Here is a 25,949-nt window from a genome sequence, read left to right as displayed (position 1 = left end):
CTTTTTCCTATAGAACCCTAAAGTAAGCTTGTGTGATAAACTGTTTACCTAGGAAACCGATCTTTTGAATTTGCTTGTAAGGTGAATTAATTACGTCCTTGTTTGTCATCCTAACCCAATTGGTAGATCTAGGAAGAGGGTTATCATGGAGTGAACAACTGACATTTGTGACAACCTCAAAATTTTTAATGGATTTATTTTTGAATTAAATAGTCTTTCATTGAAACAAACAACCCCTCTTCCAATCAAAAATGGAAGATTGACGTACTACAAAACGAATTCCTTCCAACCGGTCGCATAACAAGGTGGATGGACTAAGGTTTGCAAATCAAATGAAAGAAAAATTTCCGTAACAAGGTATTTGGGTCCTACAAACTGATCCAAAGCATAAAGATGTTGCACACATACATAAAACATCATTGGTAATTTACCAAAAGTTCACATATCGCCACTAAGGCAATTATATACAAAACAAAATGTTCAAAATAACATCAGAAGTGTCCCAGATCGGTCAATTCAGGTCCTTGAGTGTGTCTGCATCCATCTGCCTGCCGACTTTTGAGCAGCTGAAAAAAAACAATTAAAACAGTAGTGTGAGACAACAACCATCTCCGTAGGTCTTTCTACTCAACACACTCTAAGGGTAGTATAATGGTGTAAGCATAGTTAAAACATTTTCCCATCAAAACATGAGTCACATATGAACCATTAGCCCACCCCTCTAAGGCGACAAACAACACTTTAAATCCCACTACCTAAGGAGGGGGCACTTATCAAGGTGTTTATGGGACCAACCCGTCCCAAAATGCAATGCTCTCATAATGCATGCACATATCTTATTTATTTACCTTTTGTTTCTATTGTATTTACATCATACACACACAAACATTGTTTTGATCATGTTTACTTAATCTAGGGCATAACTCCTTAATGTTACTATGGGCTAGGATATATATAAATTGTCATGCTAAATCCCAAAATCTCATTTTTCATAAAGATAAACATGTTGGTCTAAGATCTCGTACATTCAGATCATCATAAATAAAACAACACAGGTAGGAGTCGACTCATGTATAGCAGGAGTCGACCTATAGGTTACAAGGTATAAAAATCACAAACAAAAGTCTATCGTTGCATTGCATGTAACAACACAAAATTCTATAGCAGGAGTCGGCCCTTGAAAAACAAAATAATTGTCTTCCTTGGGTGGTCATGCGGGAGTCTACAAGACCCAACAATAGATCAAGGGCTAACTCTATTGGCCTAAGATGAAGGAGCATGTCATGAAGTTTGTTAGAAAGTACCTCGCTTGCCAAGCTAACAAGTATGAAGTCATCAAGCTCGCCGGCTGCCTCCACTCATCCATTATGGACTATGCTTGGTCCAACATCTCTGTGGACTTCATTGAAGGTTGATATATTTATTTTTTTTATTTTTTATTTATGTAGTGGTTGATATATTTATCAAGTTCTCATATTTCATGATTTTAGCTTGCAAGTATTCTACTCAAATCGTAGTAAAGGTCTTTTACCGAAATGTAAGAAAACTCTATAGAATGCCTGTCTATTGTCTGTGATCGAAACTCCTTATTCACTATCCGGTTTTGAAAGAAGTACTTCAACCTCTTAGGAACCAAGATGAAATACAACACAACCTATCACCCACAAACCAAAGTAGTTAACTGAACCATATAGACTTGCCTTCATTGTTTCACCAGTGAAAAATCCAAGTCATAGAACACCTTCTTCCTCTTCAACCCAAATGTCACTCTATGAAGCCTTTTATAGTTAACACTCACCTAAAACCTTAACGTATGAAGAATGAAGTGCCAAGTCCCTAGATGTACACTGACAACTCTAGACAAAAGATGAACTCTTTCTAGTTTTCAAAGATAACTTGGCTAGGGCACAAAATCGAATGCGACAATTGCACGATAAGAACCAGAAGGATATGAAGTTTTAAGTTGGGGAATGGGTATGGCTCAAAAGGACTCAAAAGCAAATACCCGAGCAAGAACAGGTCATGCACAAGCTCACTCCTCGCTACTATGGGTTGTACCAGATTCTTGAGCAGATTGACCCAGCCGCCTACAAGGTCAATTTGCCCCTTATGTCCATATACTTCCCGTGTTCCATGTGTTTAAGGAACACCATTGAGACCTTACTGATGGAGTGATAGCTTCCCTAAACTAGGTTGAACCCAAGAGATCAGTTCAGGTCCTCAAAACCTGGAAGTTGCACATCAATGATTATAGAGTCAGGAAGCATCTCGTGGAATGAAACGATGATGAAGCTCCAACATAGGAATTCAATTATAATTTGCAAAGTGGGTACCTTGACTTTTTGCCTAGTGGACAAAGCAATTCTTAAGGGAAGGGGATGACGAAGACTCAGTTCTAGATCCAAACCTTTAAATGGATACGTCCTATTCCAGAAATCACAGATAATGTTTGTTGGATTGCTTCATCCATATTTGTAATTGTGAGACAAACCAATTCATAAAAAACAACACAATAAAGTTTCATTGATATACGTAGTGACATACCTATCCTCAGTCTCCTAATGTTGGACGTGAAGGTTCAGGCAATGGAACTCTGCAGTGTATTCGGCCACGCACTTCGAACACACATTATCAGTAGGCTTGCTGAGATTAGCTGAGAGGGACAAACTTGACCTCCATAATCCGTTGCATTTTATCCCATGTCTCAATTGGTCTAAAACCTTGCTCCTCACTAACAACCTGGTGCAAGTCATCCACCACACCAAAGCTAAGCCACAAAGTCGAGTTAAGTCAGGTCGGACACTAATTCAGGCTTCAGGCTAAACAAGGCAGCCTGAACCCAGCCCATCTCGGGTTGGATAGCCAACCCGGTGCACACGACACAGATAAAGTGATCTGCCAAATCACTTTAAAAGTGATTTGGCATCCTCAGCGTTCACGATGTACACAAGACCATGAGGTCCTTGTTGGATGAAGAAATGGACGGTGAAGATCTTGAAGTGATTTGACAGATCACCTGATCTGGGGCTGGGTAGCCAACCCGATGCACACCCATGCTTGAAACTTGAAAGCAAAAAATACGGACCCTGTCGGACCTGATCCGGACCCACGATAATCTGACACAAACAGGACCCGTTTGGCGCCTATACAAGAACTCCCAAGCGCGAAACTTTGGCGCCGATCCCTTCGAAAGCTCGCCCTCACTGGCTGAGGTGCTCGAGCGCTGAAGCAGCGAAGCGGTCGCGGGGGAAGGCGATGGGGATCGACTGCCTGGTCTTAGGTAACACAACAGTTTGCCCCTTCCGAAACCCCTAGGAACCCTCAAAACCCTAACCCTAGCGAGGTATCGCAGGTGCGGGGCAGGAGGTGGGGAAGAGCTGCGTGGTGGTGACGATGGGCGGGAAGAGGATCATGTTCGACTGTGGCATGCACATGGCCTACCAGGACCTCCGCCGCTTCCCGGACTTCTCCTCCGTCCTCCGTTCCGGCGAGCCCGACATCGCCTGCGTCATCATCACCCACTTGTGAGTTCTTTTACCCCTTGCAATTGTAGCTCTCATCGCGGAGAATTCACAGAATTTTTGTTAGCTTTTGCTATTTTTGGGGGTTTTGGATTTTTTTTCGGTCGTTTTCAGCCATTTGGACCATGTCGGGGCGCTTCCTTACTTCACGGAGGTTTGCGGATACAGCGGGCCGATCTACATGACAGTGAGCTCCTCCTCTCTGGTTATTGTTGTTGTTGAACTTGAAAATCTTTAGTTCCGCAATGCTGCATTTAGAAGCCACTTTTCCAGAAATGTGAGATTAATGGAGAAATTGTGGTACTCACCCCCAATGCAATTCCCCAGCTTATTCGATTGTTGGGGATGTATCGATGCATCCCAACATGGCCAAATGAGCTGCTTGGACGCATATCACATGGCAGAGAATTGCGTTGTGCGCCAATGCGTTTCCCAAATTACCCCGCTTTTCTGGATAAGTTGGAGAGATTTGGTAGTGTTGTTAGTGGAATTTAGCAAAGTATAGTTTTAGTTTGTTCACTTTGAGTTTTGCCATATCATGGTTTTTCTGCACCGAGTTTTACGCTCTTGGTATTCATAGCTAATTAGGAGTTACTTGGAAAAGTTTGTGCAAGTCATAGCTGACGACAGAATCTCATTCCTGCCATTTTTGTTTTTCTTTTCAAGCTTTGTTTTCATCATTTACCTATGGGGTATAGAGATATATCACAACAGTGGGTTGTGGATTTCAAATCTGAGAGTAATTTTATATGTAAGAGATCTGATGCCATTGGAGCTTTCAAATACGAAATGGGTTCTAAATCGATGCAGGTCTTACTTTAGAAGGCCAGATATGGCATTGTGTTCTGTCTTGAATTGTATTGCTAACGATGATGAACAAGTCCTGTGGAAGGACAAAACCCATGATTGGATTGTTATATCCAGCACACAATAATTGGTTGTTTGGACATGAGGGGGTCTTAATCACCCATATTAATAATAGAAAAAATTCATTTACCTATGGGTGAACTGGTATAAATATGTTCTTGTTGTAATATTTCTGCATACTGGAGAGTGACCTTCATCTCCAACATCTTCAGCTCATTTTGTGCATATCATATTAGTTTCGGCCTGGCTGAACCCCAACAGAGCTCTTACATGGGCTGATCTTGTGGTCTGATTGGGTTTGGATTGGGTCACATCCAAAACCGCTCCACCTATAGAACCATTTTGGTTGGGAATCGAGGCCTATAGACTCGAAGAAAGTAGAGATCGGACTACACACCAGAAGGAACAACTCTTTCTCTGACCCATACCTGTGAAGTACCATAACCATACCTCTGTCATAATGTGTCAACATTGAGTATGGGACCCTTCTGGAAGTGCCCATGTAATGTTGCTTATCGCAGCACATTGTTTATTTTTCCTAGTTTCATGGGTCTTGCCTAAGTTTTGCAACTAGACATACTTAGGTTAGATGCTGAATACTAGTTGTTCAACTAAGTGCATAGTCATGCCTTTAACTCTGTAGTTTTTATTATTGAAATTTGTATGGTTTTATCATTTCTTGCCCTGTTTGTTCCTTCCCAAAAGAAAAAAAGTTCTTGTTTCTAACTTTCTTCATTGCACAATTTATAGCAATGAGGTATGTTTTTGATCTTCTTTGAAGTAAAAGATTTTGTTTCTCTCCCTTAGGGAAGTTTTTCATCATAATGTATGTGGGTGTGGAGGCCATGTGATAAAACTCAGTAATGCAAAAATGAGGTAAATTCTCATGTTATATGTTATATGCACATATGTGTACATAAGTGCAAAATGATAGATCTATTCCTTGTACAGCTTGTATGGATTTTAAGGCATGCATTTTCTTCATATCGGTCTTAGAAAAAGTTCCATCTGCTATAAAATGTCCATTTAGCTATGTTGTGGACAAGAAGTTTGCTATATCCTTAATTTTTCTATTTGGGAAGGGTTTGTTTATGTATTCTAAACCAATACTGAAGTCATGTACCTTTAAATGTCTCTATGTTTGTTTAATTGGTAAAGTATCCAACAAAGGCTCTCGCACCTTTGATGCTCGAAGATTTCCGGAAGGTTATGGTTGAAAGAAGAGGGGAGGAAGAACAATTTACTGCTCATCAGATTCAGAGCTGTATGCAGAGAGGTGATTTTTCAAGCTTAAGGAATTAAATAATTTGGTGGCTATTATTTGCATTTTGCTGTTTTTTTCCTTTATTGCTAATAAACTGCTGATACTTTGAATCCACATGTATATAAGCACCATAGAATCAACATTGGAAAAATACATAGAGTGGTGCATAGCAATTGGTTGGAATATGTTGCTTGAAAATGGGTGGTGAGAGTTCAATATCCATTGTTATTAACCTTAAAAAAAAACCTTTTTTTCAGTTTGGGAAGATTCAGATTTGTCTTGGATTGGAATCACTACTAGATTAGGATCCACTTGATGTTAAAAATTTCGGTTTCTCTTATGTTACTTTGATGACTTCTTGCCACCTTCTTATTGATTAATTTATGCTAAACCAAAAATACTAAAATTATATCAATTATAACATGAATGATATTTTAATGATTAGCCTCCCTGCTAGTTTGTTAGAAAAATTTCTAACTTCAATTTGGTGGAGCAGCCTCGTCAGGAGAATTTCTAACTTCAATTTGGTTGAACCTGTCTTACTCAGTTTGTGCACGATGAATGCTTCAGCATGTTGCAGGCCTTACATTCTTAAACTTCTTTATTAATTAGTTACTCTATTATGCTTACATTTTGTTTCTTTAATATTTCATACAGGCTAAAATTCTATATGAGAGAGGTGATCTTTTCTATAGATTATCATGAACAAGTCATTCTTTATCTGCATCTATTTTGATTCTTTGTAACCTTCCTACAACGCATATGACATCTTTTATTGACTTCTTCTATTGTGTTCTTGGGTACGCAAAAGTGAAAGAGAAAGAATCCTATTTGATCCTAATTCCATCTGGGTAACATTTTTGTTATGTCTTAGAATGATTTGAATTAGATTGGTAAAATCAGCTCTCTAACAAGTTGTTCTTGCATTGAGAAAAAAAAGTATCTTAATTTGTTGCTATGATGTTGTTCAAACCCATACAGAGATTCTATCTTTTCAATATCAGATTCAGAAGGACCATTAAACCACCTAATATTTGTTCTCATGCAACTTGACTCTAATTGTATTTCTAAAATTTTTTATTGTCTATATAGTTATAGCAGTGGACTTGCGTCAGACAGTGCAAGTTGATCAGGACCTTCAGTTTCGTGCATACTATGCAGGACATGTAAGTTATATGATTTTTATTTATCTAGTTTAAACTATGAATCGTGCATTTCAGGTCCAAAGTAGTCTTACTTAATCCACTTCTATTAGTGTGGCATGTTGGATTAGGTATGCGGTATGCCTGTACTCCAACCACACCGGTAGAATTTAACCCTTAATTTGAACTCCTACAAATGAATGATTGGTTGGAACAATGGGGGAACCTTGCTGTGCCTTAGTTGAGATCCAAAGGTAGCGTTTCTTAAGTGAGTTCAAATTAAATTTTGACAAACTGAATCTTCAAGTCATGGCCATTCTGTTCTTTGTTTGAAAGAACAAAGATCATGTTTGGTCAAAAGTTCAAAACCGTGTTAGACACATTGACACTCGCCCACAATCCAACATACACTCTAGACATCATAATATTTTGTTTGGGTTCAATATCTTAAACGTCAAGCCTAATCCAATAAGTCTTGTGTGTAATTTTTAAATACATTCACTAAAGCTGTTTGTCTGTTTGGGGGTTCAAGAAACTGAAACCCTTAAAAAGCACATTCATAGTACAGCTGAAAACTCATCTCAATCTTATTTCTTGTTTCCACTTTTTCTTTTGCTTCTTTCGCTTTGCAATCTACTAGATGTAATGCATTTCTTCACATGATCTTGCATCTACTGTTATCTTGGGAATCTCCATTTGGGATAACTTTTTATCTGCAAGGAATATGGCATAAACATGACTGCATTTCTGCATTTCTTTGGGGATTAATTAGATGCATCTTTCAAGGTCTTGGGAGCGGCAATGATCTATGCAAAAGTTGGAAAAAGTAGTGTTCTATACACAGGGGACTATAATATGACGCCTGACAGACATCTTGGAGCAGCTCAGGTCGATTACTTGCAGCCAGACCTACTCATAACTGAGTAAGCGATCTTGCTGTGTTAGATTTTCTTTTGTTATGTCAGAAGTGCATGTGGAAGGAATTATTGCTTGTGATGCAATTTCTATCGTCCAACTTGTTCCAGAATTGAGTATTTAGTGGAGACTAATCCTTTTCTAGTCACTGTTGCCCATGGTTTTCCTTCAGTAGCAAGGAGCATGTGGGAGCAGCCTAGGAATGTGGGAATTGGAAATTCAACACAAAGATCTCAAATCTGATCCCCAATATTATTATCACCATGTTGTGATTGTGCAATAGGTGCAGACACAATACTCATGCCATAAGGAGTTTCATGATATTGACCACAACTCTGACCTATGAGTTCAGTTATAATTATTAATTTATCACTTTGTTACTCCTTGACATGATTTTGTGTGCATTCATCGGCATGCTGTAGGATTACATGGATCTCTAGGGCAGCTTAGTGACTATTATTTTGTTCTCATCAAGTTTGATGGTTGCAACTCAGGGATGTGAGAGAGATAAAATTAGCAAATGGAGGGCTAACCATGAAGTAAATATATAGGTGCCTTTTAATAAGAACCTTACATGATGCGTACAATGTTGATGAAAATTTCAAGTAATACATTGTGCAAATACTAAAGCTTTCAGTAAAAAAAATCTAGTAAAAAGGTTTTACTTGCCATAACTAGTATAATGTTGGTTGGATGCATCCCATTTCTCTGTGAAAATCATCCAAGATAAGTGCTTTGTCCTGATTCTACTCAAATAAGAGAAATGATTAACTACCTTGTTGTCTGTGATCTGGGGTTTTGTTTAAGTTACATTAAAACTTGTAATCTACTCTAGGCAAGATAGAATTACTTTGCTCGGATGAGTGTTTAAGTTTTTATCATCATGGTGCTCTGGAAAATTGTCTTTTTCTGATTGTTCACATTACTTCCCAATTCTCTTCTGGACCAATATTCTTGTGCAGATTGACATATTCAACAACCATCCCCTCCCCATTACTCCAAATATATTTTTAATTTTAAATCTTTTTAATTGTCATGCAGATCTACATATGCAACAACTGTGCGAGACTCAAAGCTTGCCCGTGAGCGGGAATTTGTTCAGGCAGTGAGTTGTATTGAAGCTAGACTAAAATTTACATTTCCAGATTAAGTTAAAATGTAGGCCATCTTTGGATGTTTTTGGGAATCATTAATAACAGCAACTTTATTTGACATGATTGTCATTACCTAGTTGACATTTTATGTATTTGTGTCATGTTAGAACTGTAAATTCAAGACATGCGATACTTGTTGAATCAGGCCAGACTAGATCCATGTGTATTAGTTATGGCACAAATAGGTATAGGACAGATGGAAACACCATACAGCTTAGTTATGTACCTCTATTTTTCTACTCATAAGAAGTGAATGATCAAGTACTGCACTATCCTTCAATACATTATGGGAGCATTGAAACGGAATTCTTGACAACTTACTTTGATCCACGTATTAATTGACCGGAATTAGCCTTGGGATGCATGCCCTGCAGTTTTTTCAATAAAGAAAGGAAAGTAAGAGAGAAGGGGAAAAGTTAGAGAGATGGGAGAACAAGGATCGTGCACTATTCCTTTAGGACATCTGTTTATATAAAGATTATAAGCTGATGTACAAAACTATCCTTTACATAATGCTACAATACCCTAACGTACCATATTAAACACAAATGACATAAATACCTCTTATATTGACTCTTCTGACATGCCTCCTCAAACTATACATGGGTTGCAAACAACCATGAAGAACTTTCCTTTAAGATGCTGATATCTTGTTCTAGGCAATGACTTGGTAGATAGATCCGCTACTTTATCATCTCTCTTGATACAAACAGGTTGAATCTTTTTGTTCTCAACCTTTTCTCTCACGAAATGTTGATCTAGTTCAACATGTTTCATTTTACCATGTTCAATTGGATTTGAAACAATGGTGATAGCACTTCTGTTGCCACAAAGCAATAATGATCTTCTAACATATTGACCCAATGATGTTAGTAAATGCCGAATCTGTAACGCCCCAAAAATCCAGGACTTGTAACCTTTAGAATAGTTTAGAAAGCTTTGAAATCATACAATAATCAGAGTTTGAATAGTACTTCAGCAGAAAATGATATTTTTAAAACCACAAGTCAATGGACCTTGAGCGCATTACAGCGTAAACTTTCTTTTGCCGAATTCCGCACAACTATTGAAATCAAATGATTTTGAAATGCAATTTCAATGATGGAGAATTTGTTTGTTGAAACCGAGAAGAAGTTTACTAAAACAGTTTTAGTAACTCAAGGTTTAATAAAAAGAGAAATTTTGGAATACCCTTTATACAAAATTTACCAACATGTCCTCAAGAGCGAAACGTCAGGGAAAGAGCTCTATCTTGATCTCATCACGCCATCGTGTCATCGCATACTGTATTACCTATCCATTACCTGCCCATAAAATGGGCCAGTTTCGCTAAAAACTGGTAGGTGCACAGACATGACAATATTGAACATAATTAAGCAGAATAATTTAATGTCAAGTAGACAGACAATTATATAGCAATTTAATTTCAACAGATTCAAAGAGCAACTATCATGAGCACAATGCTAAAATTATTACAAGCATTTTACTGACACAAGTAGGCTAACTATTACAAGCAAAGCACTGCACAAGAAAGTTAACTAGCAAAACACAATGCTTCATCAACCACACACACAATTCCATAAGTATTGAACATGTTGTACCCTATAACTTTCATACGTGCATAACTGAACACATTGTGTGATCGAATTTAAATTATGTTTCGATATTAACTGGCCAAGCGGGTACGCACAAGGCACGACTCTAGAAACAGCTTAGACTGATCCGGGGGTTTATTATGTTATGTATTTTATGATAACCCAGATAACTGACTGAGTCCGCACCTAAGGGGACAGTCGGTAACCAAGAGAGAAATCCCCAAAGCAGCATAAACAATGGATGCATCCCAAACATGGAGAGCTACCACCTAGGATAATTATGGTAGGCCCATTCCCCTAACTTCGATGACTGGGGAAGCCGAGTCTTTTGCTCGTAACTGCCATTAATGGCCTGTCCATCGAAGTTTTGTACCTTTCTGTCCTCTTTCCTGACAGGAGTCAGCGATTCGAATGAGTACATCAGGGGTAGTTAACTGAAGACCCATTCTACATACTCTGGCCTTTCGACCAATTCGAGTATCTTGCCGGTGAAGGCGGAAACATCACTTATTTAGGTGATCACAACATTTTGTTATTTGCACTCATCGAGGTTGCCACAACCTACTCATCCAATCATCGCTACTTAAGAAGACGTACTTGTCAAAAAGTACGGTCGTACTTGTCAAAAGTACGACTACGATGAAAGGGTAATGGTTCCACCAAAAGAAACCCTAACAAATATTATCTGCAAAAGAATTAATACAACACCGCCTGGCAAGATAAGTCTTGAGTTCACTTCAACGACATTTTTCATATATCATAATACAAGGTCATCTCGGATCTCTCGTCCGATCAACAAAGTACTTAACATGTTGTGCATGTCTAAAAGTACGCTATACTGAACCAGGGAGGTGTGTGGGCTTCTCAAAAGGAACACCCAACACACAACTTCATGATGATCCCAAGAATAAAGGAGTGCTCATTTGGCACGATTCATCCTTAAAAGCCATAATGCCACATTAAGTCATTCACACAAGACACAACACTATCAATCTTACATCCAAAATTTATCTTAGTATCGACATGTGACACTAGATTGATACATAAAGAATGGGTCCTTCAACAGAACCCCACTCATTCATATGCTCATGCCCCTGATCGGGGTTATTCAAAATGAGCCGCAACTTGAATCAAGGTTATAAAACATTTCTCCCAAGTGTGTGGACTTGGGAGGGGCCAAATGTGACTTCGCAATCCTGCAAGACTTAATCATACTTTGCAAAAGTTGTGCATTTTGAAGAGCACCGGGTTCGCAGAAGGAAACTCATTTTTAGAGAACTGAAATGCACAAGCACAACTTCTAGTGTTTTGAAAACAAGTGAAATCAGGATGGACACAAGACTACATTTATGTAGGTACATATTTACCATAAGTGTCAACATATGCAGGTTATAACATGACGACAGCAACTCTCGACTTGCGATGCCGCATATCGAGCGAAAAACACATAAGTAACACAGGAGGTACCAAAACCATACCTTGACCACTTAGATAAGCAAACACATAAGGTCATAAGTAATACACGAGACACGAAGTCGTACCTCACTCAAAGGTAATGTGCAAGCAAACAAGGGCGTACGTATTTCAAGAAATACGAAACCACACCTCAAATTCATAAACAACTACACAAAATAATAATCGAAGAATGAAATTGAACATCAACCCATGAGCATGCAAAACAAGAAAATACACATTTCAGAAGCCATATAACTCTAAGCATGTCTAGCATGGGCATCTTAATTATTTCAACTTAAATGCGTTCATCAATTGCCCTTTGTGCGACTTTACCCTACCTTGGGATGTCGTGCAGCTGCGTACGCCTACGCGAGAGGATAATACGAGGGTTGAGCCGTGGAGCACGATCGGGACCTGTTGCGTAAATATGCAAGAGTGTTAAATATTAAATTTTGCTAATATAATTAATGGTGCGACCAGGACATGGGTAGGTTTAGGCGACAGGGACGAGCCACTACCGAAAACAGCAAGGTGGCAGAGAAAGAGCCATTGCCAAACATAGCGAGGCGGCATGGGGCGAGCCCCTGCCGACAACAACGAATCGGCAGGGGGCTAACCCCTACCGACAACACTAAAGCGGCAGGGGTCGCACCCCTGCTGACGGCAGCGAAGCGGCAGGGGGCTAGCCCCTGCCGACAGCAACGAATCGGCAGGGGTCGCTCCCCTGCCGACAACACTGAAACGGAAGGGGGTCGCACCCCTGCCGACGACAGCGAAATGGCAGGGGGCTAGCCCCTGGCGACAGCAATGAATCGGCAGGGGTCGCTCCCCTGCCGACCATACTAAAACGGCAGGGGGTCACACCCCTGCCGACGATTGCGAATCGGCAGGGGGCTAGCCCCTGCCGACAGCAATGAATCGGCAGGGGTCGCTCCCCTGCCGACCACACTGAAACGGCAAGGGGTCGCACCCCTGCCGACGACTGCGAATTGGTAGGGGGGCTAGCCCCTCCCGACAGCAACAAAGCGGCAGATGTCGCACCCTTGCCGACGGCAGCAAAGCGGCAGGGGGCTAGCCCCTGCCGACAGTACTGAAGCGGCAGGGGTCGCACCCCTGCCGACGACAGCGAATCGGCAGGGGTCGAGCCCCTGCCGATGACAGCGAATCGGCAGGGGCCGTCCGACGAAAGGATGATGGCAGGGGGACAAACCCCTGCCGAAGAGAGAGAGAGAGAGATTGGGGCGAGGGGGTGTCACAGGGCCAATGGTCCCTCTGTCGTGCCTTCCGGCGAGGTGACAGAGAGAGGGGCGAAGAGGGAGGAGGAGGGGGAGGTGAAAAGAGAGGTGAAGAGGGCGTACCTGGAAGGAGAGGAGGCGAGATGGCTGGCGGTCGGCGGCGTGCGCAGGAAAGGAGGAGGCGTCGATCGAGGTTGCCGCCTGCAGGGAACGAGAAGGGGGGCGGGGCATCGATCCTCCCCTCCCGCAATGCTCTTAAAGAGCTCGGGGAGGGGCGACAAAAGGGGAAACCCCGATGGGTTTCCCTATCGGGCCGAAGGCGCGGTGGGGGGTTGCGGCGCACAGGAGAAAGACCTCCTGTGTCGGGTTTTAAAACCCTAAAGATGCTGGGCCCGGGTCGGGTCCGGACCCGACCCGGCCCGGGTCCGATTTTTTTTTTGCAGGTTTTACAGAATCAGTAGAATCTTTACTGTTACTGCCACCATCGCTTTGTATTCGGCTTCAGTACTAGACTGTGCCACGGTTCGTTGCTTGCGGCTGGACCATGATATTAGACGAGGACCCAAAAATACACCATATCACGTGACTGATCGTCTAGTAGCCGGATCACCTGCCCAATCTGCCATTATTGTAAGAGACAAGCATGTCTTTGTCTCTCTCATGTGGCTCTTATAGACAAGCCCATCCATAATGGTTCCTTTAATGTATCTCAGGATTCTCTTTGTCGTCTCCATGTGACTTCTTTTGGGAGCATTTATAAACTGACAACAAACACCAAATCAGTGTTAGATTTTCAATCTCCAGGTCGTTCCACGCGTGAGAGCTGAGAAACAGAGAGAGATAGAGAAAGGGAGAGAGAAGTTGGGGAAAAAACCGATACCCTATTATCTTAGGGTCGGTTGTTGTGTATACTCATTTATATTAACATGCTATTACAAAAATTAGGGTACTAAAGTACCCTCATTACAATAAATTATATTACACAATGCCATTAATGAGAAGTTAATGTCACGGGTCTGGATCTCCAGATCCATGACTCGTAACAAGGGAAAACACTTCTTTTCACCCTCCCTCAAGTTGTGCATGATCTTGAACCATGAACAACTTGCCTTTTAACATCCAAAATCTGTCTTTTGTCAATCCTTTTGTAAATATATCCGCCACTTGATCTGTAGTTCGTACAAATTCAGGCTCAATTTCTTTCTCTTCTACCTTTTGTCTCACAAAATGCTGGTCTATTTCAATATGTTTGGCACGACTGTGATGGATTGGATTAAAGGACATACTAATGGCACTCTGGTTGTCACACAAAAGAAGTGATCGAGAGATCAATTCTCCTACTTCTGTCAGTAGGTGTCTAATCCAAGTAGCCTCAGCAGTGGCGGCTGCCATTGACCTGTGTTCAGCTTCTGTACTGGATCTGGCAACAACCTTTTGTTTCTTACTACTCCAAGAAACCAAATTCATCCCAACAAACACACAATAGCCGGATACTGATCTGCGTTCATCTGGGTCTCCTGCCCAGTCCGCATCAGAATAAACAGTGATCTCATGTGCATTTTGCCCATTTGTCTTTCACTTATATATGAGGCCATCCCCAACCGTTCCCTTCAGATATCTAAGTATCCGTTTAACTGCTTCCATATGCCCTTCACATGGTGCATGCATAAACTGAGAAACTTGATTCACCGAGTAGACTATATCAGGGCGAGTAAAAGTGAGGTATTGTAACATACCCACTATGCTACGGTACTGTGTGAGATTATCAAATTGATCTCTGTCTTGAGAGCTAAGTTTTTAATGAAGAACGCTAGGAGTGCTCAAGGGCTTGCAGTCTTTCATACCCGCTTTATTGAGAACATCAATGATATACTTATGTTGAGTGAGAGTCATCTCTTCAGAAGTACTGTCGACTTCAACTCCAAGAAAGTACCGTAGTTTGCGAAGGTCCTTCATTTTGAACCTCTGATTCAAGAGATGTTTGACTTCTTCAATGTGCTCATTGGAATTACCAGTGATGATGATATCATCCACATATATCAACAACAGAGTAATTGTGTCTTGGTTCTTAAATATAAATAAGGAGTGGTCAAGAAGAGATTTCTTAAAACCATATTTTTGTATTTCAAGAGAAAAGCTGTCGAACCAAGATCGAGATGCCTGCTTCAATCCATATATCGCCCTTTTTAGTCTGTAGACATATTTTGTAGGATTGCCTTCTGCGTAACCAGTGGGTTGTTCCATGTATACTTCTCTCAAATCTCCATGAAGAAAAACATTCTTCACATCAAGTTGGCTAATAGTCCATTGATGTTCAATAGCTAAAGAAAGTATGACTCTGATTGTCCCCATCCTCACCACTGGACTAAAGGTTTCATCATAATCCTGTCCTTGCTCCTGTGTAAAACCTTTGGCTACAAGTCTCACCTTGTATCACTCTATAGTCCCATCTGGTTTATACTTTATTTTGTACACCCATTTCGAACCAACAACGTTTCTGTCAGGTGGTCTTGATACGACATCCCACGTACCTCATTCATTGCTTCAATCCATCTTCTGGAATTTGATGCTTGAGAGAACGTTGTGGGTTCATCTTCTTTATTCAAGGCTGTTAGAAAGAGTTGAAAATCTAATGAGAAATTTTCATAACTGACCCACCTTTCAATTGGATGGAGAGAACATGTGGATCTTCTAGTATCAATGATGTTGGATATAGAGGATGCGTCCATATCCGAATTAACTATGGTGGGCGGCTCTCTTTCTCGTCGAGTGTAGACGAGGCCTTTATACCTTTCTGGATTCAAAGTTGGGTCTGTATATTCATGGGCAATCATTTCATCAGTAGACACAGGTTTTTTATCCTTTTGAGTGCAGTTTGAGCAAACATCACTAGCTCCTGAGAGAAGTTCATAATTCAACCAAGGATAATAAGCCTCAACTTTAGGTTTTGATTTTAAAGAACTAGTACATCGACAATCAAAATTCAATTCATCGAAGATGACATTTCTTGATATTTTGATGCGCTTGCTCACCGGATCATAGCACCTGTACCCTTTATAGTCATCAACATAATCCACAAACCTACACTTCAGGGCCTTGTCCTGAAACTTATGTCTCATTGAACTGTCAACATGAACATAGCATAAACAACCAAACACATGCAAATCACAGTAGTTGGGATGTACACCAAAAAGGGACAAGTAAGGAGACTTGTTTTCCAAAATAGTCATGGGCAATCGATTTATCACATGAACTGCAGAATGAAAAGCCTCTGTCCATAAAGTGATCGGAAGACTACTGTCATGCATCATGCTCATCGCACTCTCAACAATATGGCGATGCTTCTTTTCAGCAATCCCATTCTCCTGAGGTGTGTGTGGGCAAGACACCTTTTTCCTTATCTCGTTACTTTGAAGGAAGTTAGTAAAGTCAATGGAAGAGAATTCACCTCCTCCGTCACATTGGAAACTTAGGATGTTTTCAGAAAATTGGTTTTTGACAAAGTAATGGAAGTTTCAGAACAACTTGAAAGTCTCAGATTTGTGTTTCATGAAAAATATCCAAGAATAGCGAGAATAACTGTCAACAAATAAAAGATAATATCTAGTTCCAGATATGAAAGCAACTGGAGCAGGCTCCCAAACATCAAAACAAATATTCTCAAAAGGTCTTGAAGCTCTTTTATTGATAGAATGAAATGGTAAAACATGACTCTTACATAAGAGACAACTAGAACATTTGTTGTCATTGACATTTATTCCTAAACTAATGAGGTTATTTGAAACAAGCTTTTCAATGAAACTACTACTGCAGTGACCTAGACGACCATGCCAAAGTTTTGGCTTATTGATTTGAGAGACACTAAAAACACAGGTAGGATTTTCAGAAGGCAACGATGATTGAAGTTTCAAGTTTGGGTCTGCAGAGCGAATATGTGCTGAAGGATCTTCTTGAAAGACATACATATTGCCTTGCCGTTTTCCTCTAGCGAACGTCTCCTTCGTGCAAAGATCCTTGACAAGAACAGAAGATGGAGTAAATTCAACTGAGGCTTTGATATCATCAACAAGTTTAGAAACTGAAACGATGTTTTTCTTGATATTAGGAGCATAAAGAACTTTTGAAAGGTTGATGGAAGATTCAGGCAAGGGTATAATGGAGTTTCCAATATGAGAGACAGAGTGGTGTGATCCATCTCCAGTAACTATACTACTTCTACCAATGTAAGGAACAAGTTTTAGGAGCTTACCTGCATCACCAGTAACGTGAGTCGCTGCGCCAGAGTCCACATACCAAGTACCTTGCTCATTTTGTTTCAGATTCAATTATGCTAAACTGACAACAATAACTCCTTTACTTCTCCGTTGGTCCTTGTACTGTTTGTGCCTCTTTTTGCTTCAGTTTGTGTTGATTTTCCTTTATTTAGGGGATTGAACCAACAATTAGCTTTGATATGTCCCTTTTTATTACACAAAAAGCAGGTAGGAATTGGCCTCTGTCTTTGTGGATTGGTATATATGTTGGGTGTAGGCAATAATCTACGATCTCCTTGACCACTTCTTCCTTGTGCTCCCTTTCCCTTGATATCATAGCTTCCTCGTCCTCGTGCATAACTAACCCCTGTAGCAAGAACTTCTTGTGCCCCAGTATGCATAGATGATTCTTCAGAAAATCCCTTTAGATTCATCTCATATTGTAATAATTTTGCACGCAGATCTTCAAAGTTGGGCAATTCAGGTAAACATAACAGGGAAGTGACAATCATATGATAGTCGTGTCCCAATCCACTGAGGGTTTGCTGTACCAAATCTTTATCAGTTACTGTACTTCCAACAACTGCTAGCCAATCTGTGATAACCTTCATTTTGTTCAAGTATTCCAGGATGGTCATGGAATCCTTTTTTAACATTTGAAATTCTCTTTTAAGAAACATAATCCTGGCCTGAGAAACCTGTGAGTATGTCTGAACAAGTCTGTTCCAAAGTTGCATGGCAATGCAATCATCTGGAATGATACAAGTACCTCTTGTGATAGTGTAGATGTAATATAAGCAACTAGCACTTGGTCTCTTTTCATCCAAGCCATAAATTCAGGATTTCTAACATATACTGTAGTAGATTCCCTTTTGCTGTCCCTTTCTTCTCGTGATATGAACTCAGGAGGAACTGGAATAGATCCATCCAGATGTCCAGAAAGATCCTGACTCCTAATGAAAGGTATGATTTGCCTCTTCCAAGTCAAGAAGTTACCATTATTTAATTTTTCAGACGCGAGTTGGCTGACGAAACTTGAAGAAAGAACCGACTGGCTAGGAAGTGAATCCATGTTTCACAGTATTAAGAGTGTGTTCAGCACAATCTGCCTACAGTTTCTGTAACCTTTTTTTTTTTGCAGAAACTAATTCAGATCAATGGCCATTAAATTGCTGATTTGAAACAAAAATTGAATATCTATCAAATTTCTGATTTGTATAGGAAATGGAATATTGGATATGAAAATCACAAAAAATTTGTGAATATGAATTCCCACTCGGTATTGACGCAATGCTTTCAAGCTAAAGGAGATAAAATGGTAGAAATGAGAGTGTATCGGCTTGATCAGATTTGATCAAGGGTGCACTGGATCAAAATAGGGCCCCGATTGCGTGATTAGATTACGCTGTGATCAAGAACGATAAACAGGGTATATTGATGACAGAATGAAGAATGAAAGAAAAAGGTATATTCAACAAAGGGTTTGGGGTCGAAAATCTGGGCTGAGTCACTCAGTCCTCTCTGAGTTGACTCAGATTAGGTAGGAAGATAGTTTGATCAGATCTGATTAACGTCAGATCTGAAAAAAAGAAGGAAGGCAGAAGAATGAAGGCAAATCTGATTATCGTCAGATCTGAATAATGTCAGATCTGATTGAGAAGAAAAGAATGGACTGGGTCAGACGTAAACAGAAAAAAAAATTCAGACGAGATGAGGAGACAGAAAAATATTTTCTTGACTTAGAAGAGAAAATCGAGAAGAGATAGATCTTTCAGATGTACCTTTGAGATCGATTCCAGTTTCAGCTGAAGCGTGACTCTGATACCATGTTAGATTTTCAATCTCCAGGTCGTTCCACGCGTGAGAGCTGAGAAACAGAGAGAGATAGAGAAAGGGAGAGAGAAGTTGGGGAAAAAACCGATACCCTATTATCTTAGGGTCGGCTGCTGTGTATACTTATTTATATTAACATGCTATTACAAAAATTAGGGTACTAAAGTACCCTCATTACTATAAATTATATTACACAATGCCATTAATGAGAAGTTAATGTCACGGGTTTGGATCTCCAGATCCATGACCCGTAACAAGGGAAAACAGTTATTTTCAATCAGATCAAGTAAAGGTCAAGTACTGTAAAGCTCCTACCAAACTATGAAACACTTGGGGTTCATCTAGCGTTTCATCCTTAGGATGATCCTCCACAAACTTTGTAACTCACTACTATAGGAATAGCTACTGGTTTGCAAATCGATCATCCCAAAATGACTAAGTCAAGGGCATATTTATGTTGTGTAAAAAACCATGGATGTTGATGTGCGATCAACCTCTGCTCCAAGAAACTATCTCAAATTTCCTAGATCTTTCATATGAAACTTAGAATTAAGCATGCTCTTCAACTGAATGATTATGGATCACTTCCAGTGATAACAATATCGGTAACAAACCAAAACTATAGTAACATGTCTACCATCAAGATGAATAGACAAGGAGTTGTCACATTGATTACAAATAAAGCCAAGAGAACAAAGAGCCTTACTGAACGTTTCAAACCACGTGTTTAAGTCCATAAATAACTTTCTTCAATCTAAGCACTGTGGCTTGTTGGTTTGCCTCTGAATGTCCAGGTGGATGTTTGATGTGCACTTTTTCTTGTAGGTCTCCATGTGAAAACGCGTTCTTCACATCCATCTAACTCAATTCCCAATTATAAATCACTGCAAGGGATAAGACAACTCTGATAGTTTCCATTCTAACCACCAGACTAAACGTCTCATCAAAATCTAATCTATGTTTTTGAGTGTAACCCTTAGCCACCAGCCAAACTTTAAATCTCTCTATGCTACCATTAGCCTTATTTTTTATTTTGTACACCTAACATGAACCTACTACATTTTTGTCAGTGGTCTAGGAACTACTTCCCCGGTGTTACATTCATGAAGGGATGCAATCTCTTCATTCATGGCCTCAATCCAATGTTTACTCTGACATGCTTCGTGGTAAAATCTAGGTTCCTTTTCATGCAATACATTTGCTGCAAAACCTTAAAATTTTGCTTAAAAAGTGTCTTAACTCACCCAACGAGATGGAGGATGCCTTGCTTGAACTGATCTCCTGAGTTGGCCAACCGACGGCAGATATGATGTACTGGTCTCACCATGCCGGTCATCTACACTTCCTAATTCAGATCCAGAACTGTTTGGGAACTCTGTAGAAGAAAAGCTCGCTTATTGCAGAACTTCATTTGATGACATGGATTGGGAACATGGGATCGGCTGCTGCTGTCCATGTTGGATTTGAATAGCTGGCTGAGTGCTGGCCTGTTTTCTTCTATAGTAAACATAAGGGAAGAACAGAAAATCTGTCACACTTAATTTTCTGCTTTGCTGCAACTTCTAATCTCGTTTCAGGCTGATTCATAGGCTGAATTACTGCTGGAACTGCACCTCTATTTTCACTCAACATAGGAAAATCATTTTCCTGCATGGGTAAAGAACTCAGCCAGAAAGAAAGTTATAGACTCATGCCCTGCATTATCACGTGGAATATAATCCTATTCACATATAACGTGTCTTGAGATCAAAAGTTTTTATGTTATAGGGTTAAAACTGTAAATTCAAGTCATGTCACCATATCTTCACAAGAGGGAAGACAAGAGAAAAGAGAAGGAAGAAGCTGCAGCAAATATTCTCCACACCCTTTCCTCATGGGTTGTGGGTTACTTTTATATCAAGATCATAATACATTTCAAGAATACCCTTGAATACAAATTAAAGATACACCAGAGGGGTAAAAATAGAAACATAAAATACTACATAAAATATTACATAGATGAGAAGAGAACACAAACATTTCAATATGGATTTGGATCAAAATCCGGAATGTCACATCTCAATAACCTCCTTCAAGTTGTGTGGATAACTTGCTCTTCAAGTACCAAAAATGTTGTTTGCTTAGCCTTTTAGTGAACAATCAGCTAATTGATCACGAGTCCCAACAAACTGAGTTGTGATCTCCCCACTTCTTATTTTGCTTCTGATGAAGTGTTGATCTATCTCAATATGCTTTGTTCTTCCATGTTGAATTGGATTGAGAGAAATCTTAATCGCACTTTGATTATCACAAAACAACATTGAACTTGGCTTTTTATGGTTTAGATCAAACAACAAATACCTGATCCAGTTGCTGCCATTGATTGTTATTGAGCTTCAATATTGGAACAAGCTACTGCCTTTTGCTTTTTGCTACTCTATGAAACTATATTTTTTTCGATGAAAATACGGTTAAAATATATGTACTCATATATATATATATATATATATATATATATATATATATATATATATATATATATATATATATATATATATATATGAAATACCTGATAGGGGTATTTTAGTCATTTCATATAGTTGTTTTAGAAATAAGATGTTTTTCTTTACTTAATTTTTTCTTTTTTTCTTTTTGAATTTGCTTTTTTATCAAAGCATTGGGGGTCCCACATGTAGTCGTTGGACCCCCAACGGTCATAAATATGACCGTTGGGGGCTCCAACGACCGGATGTGGGAGCCCCCAATGACTCCCACTTCTTCTCCTTTTTTGTATAAATAAGGGGTTCCCCTCTCTTGTATTTCATGACTTTTTAAGCCCTCATTCAATAAAGTTCATATATTTTTATGTGTTGCCTCTTTGACAGCTTCTTGTGTTGTCCTTTAGTGGACTATTTTTATATTCCTCATTGTGGGTTTGTGCTTGTCCATCATTGGACCGTGTGCATGCATTAAGCATTCTTGTTATACGTTTCCGCATACTTTTCTTACATGGTATTAGAGCTCGGTTGTAATCAAGCTAGTCCTTCGGTGCATCAAGAAGCGTGATATTAAAAAATTTGAAAAAGTGGTGAAGTATTTGTTATCTCTTATCTTTCTCTCTTCTGCTTGGACTTACTTGACATGTATTTTGACATTTTCAAGTATTTTAGCCCATGCATTACGCATGAGAAAAACACTTGTTTTTCTTTATCATTGTATATATATATATATAATCATATATATATATATATACATATTTTGTATGATTAAAATAAAAACAAAATACATGTTTTTGAAAATTTTAAAAAATAATATTTTAATCATCGTGGAACTTGTTTTAAGGAAACTAGATATATGTATCATGTTTGAATCTTGAAGTTTTTTTCGAAAATATCTCATATATATGTATATATAATCACGAATTATTGATTCTAGATGGTTCGTCAATTATATTCTTACCTTAAAATAATTTGATAATTCACAGAATATCATCTTGCTTGAACTTGCATTTCACACACACACACATACAACAACAACAACAACTACGCCTTCATCCCAAAACAATTGGGGTCGACGATATGAACCAAAAAAGAAAATCATTCTGGGTCCTCCACGTGAATCCTTCTCCTCCAATCATTTCTATCCAATGCCATGTCCTCGGTGAGGTTCAAAGCATTCATATACTTTCCTATCATCTCCATCCAAGTCTTCTTAGGCCTACCTCGACCTCTTTTGACTAATATATTTTTTCACTTGTCCATCCTTCTAACTGGAGCATCATTAGGCCTTCGCCGAATATGTCCAAACTACCATAAACGATTTTCTCTCATCTTATTTTCAATGGATGCAACGCCTACCTTCTTACGTATTTCCTCATTTCGAATCTTATCTTTTATTGTATTTCCACACATCCATCTCAGCACACACATCTCAGCTACACTCATTTTTTGAATATGATGTCTCTTGGCAGCCCAACATTCCGTACCATATAGTAAAGCGGGCCTAATCGTGGTCCTATAAAACTTTCCCTTCAACCGCAATGGCATTCTACGATCGCACAACACTCCAGTAGCACTCTTCCATTTCATCCACCCAACCTTTATCCTATGATTTACATCTCCATCAATTTCTCCATACTTTTAAATGATAGATCCCAAATATTTGAAACAATCATCCACCGATATTTCTTGCTCACCAAGCTTCACTATACTCCCATCACTACTTCGTTGCTTACTAAATCGACATTCTATGTTTTCTGTCTTACTCTTACTCAACTTAAAACCTCTTGCTTCCAATGTCTGTTTACATAATTCTAACTTAGCATTAACCCAGCTCTAGACTCATCAATCAAAACAATATCATCAGCAAACAACATACACCACAACACATTTTCTTGAATTGATTTCGTAAGCTCATCCATCACTATAGCAAATAGGAAAGGGCTTAATGTAGATCCTTGATGTAACCCAACTCTTATAGGAAAATTGTTTGTCACCCCTCCACAAGTGCGGACATTGATTACCACTCCTTCGTAAGTATCTTTAATTATAAAAATGTACTTGAGAGAAACACATTTCTTCATCATTGTCCACCAGAGAACATCCCTAGGTACTCTATCGTATGCCTTCTCCAAATCAATAAAAACCATATGCAAATCTTTGTTCCTCTCTCTATTTCTCTCAATAAGTTGTCTAAGAAGATGTATAGCTTCCATAGTTGATCTTTCAGGCATAAAACCAAATTGATTCTCCGATATCATGACAACCTTCCTCAACCTACACTCAATCACCCTCTCCCAAAGTTTCATAGTATGACTCATGAGTTTTATACCACGATAGTTTGTGCAATCTTGTATATCACCCTTGTTCTTATATAGAGGCACCAAAGTACTCTTCCTCCACTCATTAGGCATCTTATTTGTCCGCCAAATCTTGTTAAAAAGATTTGCCAACCATTCTACACTTTTCTCTCCCAAGCATTTCCAAGCCTCGATAGGTATACCATCTGGGCCAACTGCCCTTCTTGATTTCATTTTCTTCAAAGCCTTTGCAATTTCTTTCTTTTGAATCTTGCGCATAAAGTCACGATTCATTTCATGAAAAGGAATGGAGAAGTCTCCAAGATCCTGAGCATGACTTTCATTAAATAGCTTATCAAAATAATTTTTCCATCTCTCCTTAATCTCCTCATCTTTGACTAAAACCCTTTCGTTTCATCTTTGATACATCTAACCATACTCAGATTCCTCGATGTCCTATCTCTCATCTTTGTAAACCTATAAATATCCTTCTCGCCCTCTTTGGTATCAAACCTGTCATAAACCTCCTTATATACCTTATCCCTCGAGTTCCGAATTACTTTTTTAGCTTCCTTCTTTGCTATCATTTACTTCTCCAAATTCTCATTATCACGACTCTTACTTAGATTTCTATAACACTCTCTTTTAACCTTAATAGCTAATTTGACATCCTCGTTCCACCACGATGTATCCTTACCTAGCGGTGCATCGCCTTTAGACTCACCCAATACCTCCTTAGCCACCTTTCTCATGCCACCCGCTATCTTATTCCACATTGATTCTGAATCCTTCTCGAGACACCAATCAACTTCCTTAACTACCCGCTATACAAACATTTCCTGTTTAGCTTATTTTAGTGCTCACCACCTGATTCTAGGATTTATCCTATGTCTATCCTTTTTGCGGCATTGTCTAATTCTAAGATCTAAAATTAAGACTCTATGCTGTGTAGTTACACTTTCTCCCGGTATAACCTTACAATCGATACAACAACCCCTATATCTCTTTCTAAGTAGGAAAAAATCTACCTGACTCGTATTAACCCCACTTTTAAATGTTACTAGGTGAGACTCTCTTTTCCTAAACCAAGTGTTTGCTAAGATCATATCATAGGACAAACCAAAATCTAAAATCTTTTCTCCACGTTCGTTTCTTTCTCCTATACCATAGCCTCCATGGATACTCTCAAATCCATCCCTACTAATGCCTACATGCCCATTAAGGTGACCGCCGATGAAAAACCTTTCTCCATAAGATATCCTTTGTACTACTCCATCTAAATCTTCCCAAAATTGATGCTTAATGGAATCATCTAAACCTACTTGAGGTGTATAAACATTAATAATATTAATAATATCCGTACCTAATACTAATTTAATAAGTAAAATCCTATTACCCTTTCTACGGACCTCAACTACATTATCTATAAACTCACGAGTCATAACAATCCCTACTCCATTCTTATTCCTATTTATTCATGTATACCAAATCTTATATCCCCAAGGTTCTATCACTTTTGCTTTCTCACCTACCCATTTGGTCTCTTGTGGACATAAAGTATCAATCTTTCTCCTACACATAACATCTACTAACTCTACCAACTTACCAGTTAAAGACCCTATGTTCCAAGTGGCTAACCTAATTTTATAGTCTTGGACTAACTTCTTTACCCCCACCCGTCCAACAAAGTGAGGGAATCCTTGCCTATTTGACACCACACTCGGGCGTCGGTGTGACGCGTCGCTTCCGGGCGACGACCTAGCAACCCTTGCCCATTTATCACTGCCTCCGGGCCTATAAAGTACAACACGTCGCTCAATAGGGAACACCCCAACAAAATTCTCATATTGGTTCATATTCATAGGATATGACTAAGTTTTTATGCTGGCTGTCACAGGCCTACCGCAACCCTCCTCCTTTATCCGGGCTTGGGACCGG

The 25,949-nt window shown here is 39.4% G+C and overlaps 1 protein-coding gene across 2 annotated transcripts in view; it reads left to right on the top strand.

Annotated features, from left to right (window-relative positions):
• The first annotated feature begins 3,182 nt into the window (after window positions 1–3,182).
• Window positions 3,183–25,949, top strand: part of CPSF73-II (cleavage and polyadenylation specificity factor 73 kDa subunit-II) — a 68,640-nt gene continuing 45,873 nt past the window's right edge. For both annotated transcript variants that reach the window (XM_089992735.1, XM_089992736.1), the window contains exons 1-7: window positions 3,183–3,280; window positions 3,353–3,524; window positions 3,636–3,708; window positions 5,547–5,664; window positions 6,745–6,818; window positions 7,581–7,717; window positions 8,751–8,814. In XM_089992735.1, the coding sequence (XP_089848861.1) occupies window positions 3,256–3,280; window positions 3,353–3,524; window positions 3,636–3,708; window positions 5,547–5,664; window positions 6,745–6,818; window positions 7,581–7,717; window positions 8,751–8,814 (663 nt within the window). In that variant the 5' untranslated portion in view covers window positions 3,183–3,255. The remainder of the gene's footprint in view (window positions 3,281–3,352; window positions 3,525–3,635; window positions 3,709–5,546; window positions 5,665–6,744; window positions 6,819–7,580; window positions 7,718–8,750; window positions 8,815–25,949) is intronic.

This window comes from Nuphar pumila, chromosome 17 (assembly GCF_984573655.1).
Source record: "Nuphar pumila chromosome 17, dmNupPumi1.hap1.1, whole genome shotgun sequence".
NCBI classification, from domain to species: Eukaryota; Viridiplantae; Streptophyta; class Magnoliopsida; order Nymphaeales; family Nymphaeaceae; genus Nuphar; species Nuphar pumila.
This window is presented reverse-complemented; position numbering and strand designations above follow the sequence as displayed.